The sequence below is a fragment of the Belonocnema kinseyi genome, chromosome 5 (assembly GCF_010883055.1).
Source record: "Belonocnema kinseyi isolate 2016_QV_RU_SX_M_011 chromosome 5, B_treatae_v1, whole genome shotgun sequence".
Classification (NCBI taxonomy): Eukaryota; Metazoa; Arthropoda; class Insecta; order Hymenoptera; family Cynipidae; genus Belonocnema; species Belonocnema kinseyi.
This window is the reverse complement of record NC_046661.1, coordinates 77,010,891-77,022,841: the sequence shown is the minus strand read 5'-3', so window position 1 is coordinate 77,022,841 and position 11,951 is coordinate 77,010,891. Positions and strand designations below refer to the sequence as shown.

The 11,951-nt window shown below is 32.7% G+C and overlaps 1 protein-coding gene across 1 annotated transcript in view; it reads left to right on the top strand.

The window, feature by feature from the left end:
- The window catches only part of LOC117173358 (ataxin-10), a 40,336-nt gene extending 29,834 nt beyond the window's left edge, over positions 1–10,502 (top strand). The window contains exons 5-6 of the mRNA XM_033361874.1: positions 9,308–9,371; positions 9,990–10,502. Coding sequence (XP_033217765.1) covers positions 9,308–9,371; positions 9,990–10,177 — 252 coding nt within the window. The 3' untranslated portion in view covers positions 10,178–10,502. The remainder of the gene's footprint in view (positions 1–9,307; positions 9,372–9,989) is intronic.
- The last annotated feature ends 1,449 nt before the right edge of the window (positions 10,503–11,951 follow it).

Genomic DNA, 11,951 nt, shown 5'->3' with positions numbered 1-11,951 from the left:
ATAATACATTTATATAATTGAGAATCTTTGAAATACTGTGAAATTATTGAATAAAAAATGTAATTTTTGATTTTCCATTATTTTTTTATGCAGTCAAAATTTGATTGTTCGATTTTTCAAGAAAATTCAAAAACACTACTACTTGGCAGTTTAAATTTGTTTAAATTCGTTGAACCCTTCGTAACAAATCTCTGACCCCTTCGTAACAAATCATAACAAAACTTCTCGAACTCGCTGATTACGATACTGAACCGCCATGCTTCGTCTACTAACCGAATGCGCTCGAATGTCGAGAAGCGAGGAGTGCGCATGCAACTACGCACTTTTTTATGAAACTTTTCGTAATTTTCAGACACACCTTCTGAGGTTAAATACACATTTATTTTTATTATAAAACTTACTGAGTTTCGTTTTGAGCAACCTAATTTCGTAAATTTCAGTTACTTTAGAATCTTAATTGTGTTGGAATTTTCCCAATGTTTCTAATAACAGTGTAGTTATATGATTTCAATAGAAATCAGTTATAATAAAAGTATTATACCATACATATAGCAGAATTAGGAATATTAAAAGATATAAGGCTTAAGTCCAATAATATCACAACATTTTAGAGTTATTATTGTTTATTGATTAAATCCATCATACACTGGGCTCGGACATATAATTTTTTCTGTCATTTGAAACTTATCGTCATATTATTAAGTTATTTAAAGATATGAAAATACATAATCGGAGATATAGTTGTCTCTTTAGAAAACAAATTTACGTTTCTTTCTTTCTTTTTTAGACTAGTAAATTTATTGAAATACAGTTACAAATTTCATAAGTTGATGTTATTATGCTACACGCAAGTAAAAGTTCAAACAGTGTATTATATGTTGCAATATTAGGCAATTTGATGATAAGAAATTTCATGAGTCGGAGATACAGTTGGTTCTTTCGTAAACAAATCTACGCTATCAAAAATATTTTAGCTATGTTGATTCAATTTTTTACTTTTTTCTGTTTGACATATACATATTTTCCGCGTAGCTTTATATCATCGTGCAGAAATTCTTTACAGGCAACATTCACAGATAAACTGTTATATCAATTCATTTAAACTGATTTAAACAAATAATTTGAAACCTAAGAGAATTTATTGGAAAAAGGACTTAGTGGCGGATCTAGTTCTTGAATCTTCGGGCTTTACCTGGGATATTATTAAAGATTTTAAAGCTAAACACATATTTTTTAAACCTTCTTTATCTATAAAAATGTTTATGAAATCGACTATATGTCTTTTATCAGTTGTAATTATCGCTGTAAACTTAAAAGCAGGGACACTTATACATATTTAATTTTTATCACTAGCTCTGGTTAACTTCTACTTATATTTTAATTTATGATTTTTAAGTTCAAAAATGGGTATAACAATTATAGATTAACCTGCATTAGACATTACAATTAAATGAGTGTTCCAGCTGATACGTATATAACGATAATTGTAATTGTCAAAAAACACATTATCGATATTACAACTCATTTTTATAAAGAATGCTCATTTTTTCGGCTAGGTCCAAAATAAAGATTTATTCCACTTGAACAAAATCTATAATCGATAAGGAAAACCATTCAATTCAAACAAGAACGTTATTTAATTTATGAACATTTTCGAATCACATAAATAAGGATGAACAAAAAAATGCTTTGAATGGAACAAACATTTGTTTCACCGTATATCCAAGAAATAATTTGTTTGATTCAAACATACATTTTTCTCAGGGGGTTTCCTTCTTGGGCGACTCCTCTTTTGGAGGCTTCTTTTTTGAGGAGCGCTTTTTTGGTGGCATGCAATATTCAGCCTTAGTGTCCTTGGCTCCAAAAAACTTAGCTGAAAACAAAAATCTTTTATTATTTAGTATCGATGTGTTCTGACTATTATTTCAATGTATGTTTAAATATTTACTGAGGTAATTTCGTAATTCGAGTAATTATTAATAGTTTCTCAAACTTACTTTTACGGCATACATAATTTTTCTTGCAACAAACATCGTTCTCTTTTTTACATGGTCTCTTTTTTCTTACGCATTCTTCGCTGAGATGTAGAATAGCCATACACAAAAGAACGAAAAAGGTGATAATTTCTAAACGCATTTTAATCGGTAACTGACTACCTCTTCTGTTTCGGTCGCAGATTGTATACCGTTGTCGCTCTTTCCCATGAGCAAGCATAAATGATAGTCGGTAGTACATAACCCATCTGGGACAAATTTTATCAAGACCTAGGTGTGAACTCGGGTCGGCAACCAGACTTTGAAGATCGACTCAAGGTTGGGCCTACTTTAGAAGCCGAATTTTGGTGGCCAGAATTGGTCTAACTGTGGGAGTAGTCCAGGCGCCCTATGAAAAAAGGCTCATTTCGCATTGTATGTGTAAACAATCGTTAAAGATAGCAACAATTTTAAAATTTTCAAAAAATATGCCCCTTGCCACTTAAGAATGTACAGCTGTACTGTTTGTTATAAAATGTACAGGACCATGCATTCTTATTTTTTTGGTTGATTATGGTGACTGATTACGGAACAAGACTTTGTTGCGAAGTGGGAGAAGCCACTCTCGTGTACATATGCTTATCACACAATATTTCAAGTATACTTTACATTTTTCTCTAAAAGTAATTTTTCAGGCGTAAATGTTCAAAAAAATAAGGTATATATAGTAGTCAAACCAATAAACAATAAATTAAAGAAAAAATTAAAGAAGATCAATAAAATAGTCGTAGACTTAAGGCATTAGATATAATTTTTTTCGAAGCAACCAACAATTTTGTAACCAGAACGGAAAGCTACTCCCAATTGAAAAAACATCAGGACACATCAATTTGCTGCTAAGATAATAAAACTGTTTGATATTTGAACAGGTGAATTCCATTTCGGCGCCAGCACCTGGCATGCGGTAGCGGTTTCCGCCATTCCACCTCCACTGACTGCGTCAATTTTTCTGTGAACTTTTCCGTGAATCAGACGCGGTTATAAATATTGTAAAAATTATTATTCGATTTAAGACTTAATTTGATATTAAAACAGCTGACGTAACAAAACAATTGCACTTCAATTTGATTGACCAATCTAATCAAATAAATTCGATTTGTGGATTGAATTAGCCTCGAAATGATAGTCTTTTGTCAACAGTGTGTTGTATATTTTAAATGATAAAGACAGTTTTCAATTGATTTCAAATAATCCAACTAGAGTTAGCCTATGGCCTTGTAGAAAACCATAAAACTGAATACACCTTTTGCTCAGTTATTTCGACAATAGGTTCTCCGACTAGAAAATTGGAAGGATTAATTATTAAAATAATCAAAAAATCTATAGAAATGTAAAAGACATTAAATAAAAATAGTATTTCTTTTTAATGTTAATTGAAGTGTTAAAATATCTTCTGATCACATTCTTGTATCTTTTGATTCAATAGCTATGTTTCAAAAACATTCTTTATAAAAGTGTTGAAATTGCCATAAAAAACGATGAGATTTGGTAAAAATTCATAGCAAAATTACTTTTAAAAAAAAAAATTTTTGATGCTATAAAATATGTTTTTCACTCGCTTTATTTCAAATTTAATACTAATTTCTATAAACATAGTGTAATAGAAATAATGTTCATATTCTTTTAAATCCATTTTACAGCATAGACCCAAGATTAAAATTTACTGTTGAAACAGAAACTGAAGGAAAATTAGATTTTCTTGATATGACTTTAATTAAAATTAAGTAGGAAAAGAAATGTCGCAGATATCATGGAGAAACTATTTGTTCAGGAAGAATACGTAGTTTTCTTTTTAATCACTTTATTCAAAATAATCTAGGAGTTATAAAAAGTCTGGTAGATAGAGCCCTTAAATTGCAAGATCCAATTTTGTATGAAAAATATATTGAACTATGCAAGCAAGTTTTTTTTCTTATACACATTATCCCTTTAAAAGAAAATATAGAATTTAAAGAAGTTTGATGTGAGTAGAAAGTACGTCAAGTGAATTCGAAAGTTCAAGACAATATACTAAGCCAGGCAGTCTTAATTACTGAAAATGTTTACCGTTTGTCGCATAGATTCAATTACATATAGTTGTTTGTAATAAAAGCAGCATTACATATAACCATATAACTTTCCTGTCTTGACAATTTTTCGGAGATTTGTTGAGAATTCCCTGTCATTTAAAAAAAATTAAAATGCTTATCCAAAAATTGTTAAGATTTCCTGGAAATTAATGCTTTAGCCAAATCTTTGGCCTAAAAGTCTCGTAACCATTGCTCGGAAGATATAACAAAGCTTCCACTATGTTAACGCTTAATATGGCAAAACCATTCACGTACTCAAAGAATAATTTCTTGGATTCTTCTGAAAATTTTTTTATATTCCTTCAATTATTTAAATTCTTTGAACTGCTTGAATTCTTTGAATCAATGGCATTCCAGCAAAAATTTAAATTCCTTTAATTCCTCGAATTCTTTAAATTCCTCGAATTCTTTAAATTCTTTGAATTCTTTAAATTCTTGGAATTCTTTGAATTCCTTCAATTCGTCGAATTCTTTTAAGTCCTTCAATACCTTGAATACTTCGAACTCTTTGAATTCCTTCGGTTATTCAAATTCCTTGAATTCTGTGCATTGCCTGAAATCTTAAATGTTCCTGAATTCTTAAAATTCCTTGAGTTCCTTGAATTCCTCGAATTCTTTGTATTCCTTGCATCCTTTGTATTGTACGAATTCTGCAAATATCTTGAATTCTTGAAATTCCTCGAATTCTTTGAATTCCTTCAATTCGTCGAATTCTTTTAAGTTCTTCAATACCTTGAATACTTCGAACTCTATGAATTCCTTCTATTATTCAAATTCCTTGAATTCTGTGCATTGTCTGAATTCTTACATTTTCCTGAATTCTTGAAATTCCTTGATTTCCTTGAATTCCTCGAATTCTTTGTATTCCTTTAATTCTTTGTATTGTACGAATTCTCCAAATATCTTCAATTCTTTAAATTCCTCGAATTCTTTAAATTTTTTCATTTCTTGGATTCTTTAAATTAAATAAAAAAATATTTGGTTTATTATTCAATTGAAAATTCAAGTGTTTCGTTAAAAATTCATGTATTTTATTGAAAAATTTTAGTTGAAAGTTCATCTTTTTGTTTTAAAATCCACCAAGTTATTTGAAGATTCATCATTTTATTTGAAAATTAATTTATGAGGCAAATATGAATATATTACTTTTAGTTGACCGGGAAAAACGGGGAAATGATCGGGAATTTAAAATTGTTCACCGAATCGCCACCCTGAAAATGTCATTGTCATGTTGAAGAGTTGCAGATTTTCTTGCATTTCTCGAATTCTTCAAATTTATTGAATTTTCGAATACCTTTAATTATTAGAATTCATTGCATTCTTCGAATACCTTAAATTCTCCGAATTCCAAGAATTATTTGAATTCCTTGCATTCTCTCGATTCTCTAGATTCTTCTAATTTAAAGCATTCAATAAATTTAAAGCATTCAAGGATTTCAAGCAATTTAAAGAATTTCTTCTACCATTTTCTGAGAATAACTTTGTAATTCTCTGCACATTTTTTCGCCAATTTGCTAGAAATCTTACACTCAACAAATCTTCGAGACGTTTTAAAGAAATTATAAAGAAAATGATATGGCAAAACAAGAGCTGCTTTGAATTTTTACATGACGAAGCTCTTTCCATATATATTTTTAGCTATTACAAGTTGAAAAATATTATTTTTAATTTAGAGTAGCTTTCCCCTGTGGCGGCGGCTTCAACGCCGCGGAAAGGCCGCTGCAATTAATACTATACATCGAGAACAAACGGAAATGCAATAAAAGTTGCATAAAGTTATAAAAAAATCATCTAAAGCACACGATGAAGAACTTTTTGTCACTTAAGACTAACTTAACTTATGAATGGACTACGCATTTAAAAGTCAAATTTTTATTGCATTCGATATTACTTACATGTTTTTTCTTAATATTAAGTTTAACATAAAATACTGGAATGAAATCAACATAAATTTTTTTAAATTCATCGTAGGTTTGAAAAATGTGAAGCCGATAATGAAATGTGAATTAAACTTGGAAAAAATTCTTAGAAAGTAAAGTAGGAATAAAAAATTGAATACAGAACATCGAAACTGTATTTTTAGAATTTTTATTGATAAAATTGTATTTAATTTGTTCGAATTAAGTTTTCGAAAATTCAAAATCACTTGTAAAATAGGCACACATCTCAAGGAAAAATATATATGCGAAAAAAAGAATTAAAACTAAAAAACCTAAAATGAAAAGGGCGTTTTTGAATTTTAAATCATAAAACTCGTACTCAAGTCGCAGAATTTGGTACTGAAAAATGCGAAGTCCACAGTGAAATTTGAACCAAACTTTGAAAAACTCTGAGAATGTAAAACAACAATATGAACTTAAATACAGAAAATGGTCATTGTTTTTAATTATAATAATTGTACTTGAGTCATCGAATCTAGTATTTAGAATTTTGAAATTCCAACATAACTTGCAAAAGACTTAAAAAATTTGAAATTTGTATAGTAGATTTCAAAAACTTCCCCCCTCCCCTATTCTACCTTCCCAAAAAATTCTCTTACGATCTTGCCGGGAGCCAAAAGAAAATGCGTGAAAAATTCGCTGCTGATTGGCCAAAAGCTGCGTTTGTGCGTTTTGTTCCGTGAAAATCTCGGCCATTATTTTCAGGGTATTCACATATCTAATTGACCTTAGCACCCCTGAAAGTGCACTTCTTATTTCCATGGAAAACCGACCCCCGTCCGTTCTTCTTGGATTCTGACCTATTTAGGGCCGGCGGGTACAGCGGATTCTAACACGAACTCTGTCTGTCAGTGATCTGAAAGAGTGGGTTAATCTGATACTCTCCACTTCTTGATGTTGTTTGTAAAATTACTGGTGCAAAGAGTGATGTCAATAACGTCCTCTCTGACCGAAGTACAAAACGTCAGGGTGTTCTCCGTATTAAGAATATCTAAGTTATTGGTAATTAGGTATGGTGGGAGTTAGAATTGCACCCCAGCAGAAGAGGAAAACCCCTTACCTTGCAGTATTCCACCAGTGTACGTACCTTCACTGGTGGATTGATATCGCTGTCACATGGAAAGTAAGCTGATCCCAAGGCTAGCCTACCTATTCCTTTAAGATTCGTGACTATCACCATCAGGTCTCTTGAACATAGCTCAAGCAGTCGGACGACGTTGAATCCCTTCGCCTTTATGCAAGCCCTTGGTTTCGCCGCCTTGGGGTCCCTGTAACAAAAACCAGCCCCCTCTAGACCCCTGGTATCTCGAACTAACCTGGGTTTCTGGATTAGTGAGATACCGGTGTGCCTCGCAGCTATGCCCCTCTGCAAAACTGGGGATGCACCTTTGCTGTGATGCAAGTTAATTTGAGTAATAGTTATACCTAGAGCAGTCATTTAGGTCTGATCCCGATCTTCCTGTCCACCGATAGGCTCCTCCTAACCCTGGCTGGTAACTTTAAAGTTGACCTGTCCAAAGTGGTAGAAGAGCCTGATCTTGAGGACCGCAAGAGCCCTCATCAGTGACTCAGGAATTTGCACATCTAGGAGATGTTTGATTCCTCCAGCTGTGTCCTCTTCATGAGGCCTATCGTGCCTGATACTCCATCAGGATGCTGTCTTAAGAAACGGGTTGAATCCCTCCAGCCCATACAGGACCACGAACGGGTCTACCTGGAAACCACGCCATAGCCTTAACTATCCTATGGAGCAACTCAACTTCACCCACCTTAAGAGATGCGCCTTCCCAAGGCCTTGTCTCTACCATAGCCTTGTGTAGCCAAGATTTAGCCACTAGGTCAGCTGCCACAAATACAAAAACCCCTCCACTGCAGAAAAAGGTCTTGAATTGTGTTCATGGATCTGGGAACACTCTTTCGAGCGCCCTCCAGGTAGCCTCCCTGAAGAGCTCGAACTGCTCTGTAGTGAGCAGCGAGTCCGGGTATATCGTATCCGTCACCACCACATCCAGAGGGTCAGTCCTCTGAGCGGCCGTCAGTCCAAGCCCCGCCGATTCCTTGTTCGTCGGCTGTTGAACCGGCTTGTGCCTCTTCACAGGCTTATCAGGGGACTGATTAGCCACCCCCGTTTCCATAGCCTCATTCAGAGGGGCCGTCATACCCTCAGTTCCCTGAAGAACTGGGGTGACAGCGGCGGTCTGAGTAAGGCTTGCCGGACAGACAGATTGGGATGAAAGGGTTATGTTATTGGTTCCCACGAGCAACTAGGGAAATAAAAGGTCCGCCCCTGCAGAGCCCCGCATGCAAGGGCAAGACTAATTACTCGAGGAGGTCGTCCGGTGTCCCGAGAGGCCGCTAGGACACCTTCGTAACTCCTAGGCGCCAAACTGCCATGGAAATAATTACTATACGCACATGGCTTAGAGAAGTGGTCGCATTTAGCGAGAAACTCAATGAATACCCGTTCGCAGATCACGATACCAACGGAGGGCTGTTCCTTGGTCGGTGTGCGATGATTTGCGGTAATTTGCAGAAGACTTATGGGGTTGATACCGTTTTGGCATTATTTTAACGCCAAATTTAATGTGAACGTTTTCAGAGTAACGGCTTCTTTCCTCGATCTCTCATTCGCTTCTCCCACTTTCTGGTTCTTTCAGTCCCTCTCTCTCTCTCTCTATCTCTCCTTCGCTTCATTCACTTCTCTGCCTCTCTTTCTCTCTTTCTTGCTCACTCTCTTCCTTTCCATCCTTCGCTCTCACACTCACACTGAGACTTTGATAGTATTAGCAGTGTATAGCGGTGATTACTGAAGTTTTTTATAATTATTAAGTATATTTCAACTATTTTTAATGTTGAAAAAGTTCAAAGTAAAACCACCTCAATTTACATCATATAAAGTTATCACTTTTGCCGGGTCCCACGATAGCTCACGTGTGTTTAAAATGATTTTTACGGTTATGAAGGGTTGATTTGGGGAGTTTTCCAGAGGTGCTTGGGGATAACACTTTTTTGGGTATCTTCGGTCATTAAGTGAAGCCGTTTAGAACTTTAAAATTGTAGGTCTCGCGCGAACAAAATTTATTTTTAATTAATTTTTTCTTAAACGTTGCAAACTTCAGCGAAGTATGAAATTTCTATATAATTCTCTGTACAAAAATAAGGACCTCAAACTATTTTTGAAATGTGGATGATTCAAATTTAAATTCCTTTGAAGTGAAACAGTGAATGAAAATCTACTTCGGATGAATATGATTTTATGTTGCAGATTCGAGAGGAAGAAGGAATTCCCCTGATTTTAGACAGCTGCAATATTGACGCCAGAAATCCACGTATCCTTTACTTATATTTATATTTAATAGTTCATTTTAACTTTTTTTAATACGTTTTTTAATTACTGATCAATTACTGATTGCTGATCTATTTGAATATAACTCCTTCTTTTGGGTTAAAAAGATAAGAATATGAATAGTTTCGGATTTAATTTATGATCAATTAGTATTCGGAAATGACTCAAGTTCAGATGCCTTCTCGTACGAAAGGAATAATCGAAAAATTATCATGTTTAGTAAACAATAAAAATTAGAATATAGAAGAACATTTTGCAATTTTTCTTGATATAATGATTTAAATATAAATATCATGATAATGAATTTCAGTGCTATAATTTATTTTTTTACTATTTATTAACTAGAAATTATTTACAATTTTTATCTTTTTTAAAATGTGTAGTTCATAAAATTTCGTCTATAAATTTTATCCATTTATAGTATTTGACTTTTGAAAGATTAAGAAATTATCTAATAGAATGTTCAAATTAATTGCAAATAATTTTAGATATGTAATAATTGTTAATGATTTAAAAATTTTATGAAATTTGGTATAAAACATTCAATAATAATAATGTTTAAACTTGTAAAATTAACTCCTTAACTTTATTTTTTCATCAGTAATAATTCAGTGGTCGATTTTGGCGATAAAAAATTTGTGCAATAAGAATCCAAACAACCAAAAAGTAATTCAAGGCTGCACAAAAGTTGGCGTTGTTGACAGTACAGTTCTTCGCGAAATGGGTCTCACTTTGCATGAAGAAGATGGAAAAGCAGTTGGAATCATGCCTTTTGAGATGAAAAAATAACGCTTAGAGAAAAAATGTCCTAAACAAATAAAAACTGTTTTCTTGGATACGCATGGACATTTTGTTGAGTTAAAAAAATTTGGTTTGATGTAACAAAATATTTAATTCAGCCAACCACGTTTTCTTGTTGAATTGAGCAAATACTTCATCTACTAAAGTGTTCGGGTAAAACAATCGAAAAATTTGTTACGATTAACCAAATATTCTGTTGTCGATATAATAATCATCGTTTTTTGAGTGTACTGTGAGAGTTGAGATACGCGTGCGCGTTTATATACTTGATGATTTTTGTTAATAAAAACGTGTGTTCCAACAGAACCCTTAATTTTCCACAAACTTATTTAGATTCCATTTTGGATATTCTTTGTCAAATATTCCATTTCAAGAAAATCAAAATTTGAAAAAGCTTTTATTTAAAATTCAGAATCATTTTTATAATAAATTTAAGGTGGCTGGAAAACTGCATTTTCAAAATTCGACCCAGACATTTCCTTTAGTTTTCCTGACTAATTTTTCATTACCCTCAACCTTCATATTTAAAAATTGGAATTTTCATTTAGTAACATTTCAAACATATAATTTTTGATAAACGGAATAAAGCAATTTCAAATTAATAACTTCAAAATTTTAAAATGCATTTATTTCAACGAAAAACTGATATTTCAACCACAGGATATAAAAGACCCCGCACCAAATGTACAGTAAAATGGCCACCGGTGAAAAATTCTGAAAATTTTTTTTTGTATATTTTCGAAACTGCAAAGCAATAATTCGAAGGAAAAAAGTAAGAAAAATGGAAAGTTTTTTTTACAAACAATTGTCAGAGTTTCAATTTTTACATGTATTTTAATAGAAAAATGCTGATTTTCGTGAAAAGTTTTTTTTCTCCTAAACTAATAGTTGGATTTGGTTCAAACTTGCACATTTTTACTATCATTCCTACCAAAACAAAAGGTTCATATCCAAGATCTAGAAAGATAAACGGTTTATGGAGTATACACCATGATATAAGGGTTCTTTCATACCTCAAATACCCAAGTATGGAAATTATCATTTCTTAGTAACTAAAGTCACTAGGTGTTTTTTATTCAATTACTAGGGTATGAAATAACTTTCAGATAAGTAGAGGAAGTGTGTATGTCAAGGGGTTGTTTAAACATCCATTATTTAGAGAAGCAGAGAAATTAACTTTTCGTAAGGAATAAATCACCAAAGATTAGGCTTATAAAATCACATTAAAACATATGCAGGTAGCCTTATTTATCAGGATTTGCAGTAGAATTTATTTTCAGGGTCATTTAATCACCCCCTAATTATTGAGCCAAGGAAATCGGTATTTAAACGGGATAAAGTACCAGAGATTTTTTTATTATAACATTGATGAACAGAATCACCTTAAAATATATACAGGTAGGGTTTTTTTTAGCAGAATTTGCATAAGAATTTATTTTCAGGGTCGCCTAATCACTCCCTATTTATAAAAACCCAAGGAAATCGATAATTTAAACGGGATAAAGTACCAGAGATTTTTTATAATAACATTGACGAACAAAATCACTTTAAAATATGTACAGGTAGCGTTTTTGAGCAGGATTTGCATTAGAATTTATTTTTAGGGTCATTTAATCATACCCAAATTATTGAAAAGTTAATATCTCTGCTTCTATAAATCAGGGATGATTAAACAACCCCTTGACATGCACACTTCCTCTACTTATCTGAAAGTTATTTCATACCCTAGTAATTGAATAAAAAATACCTAGTGACTTTAGTT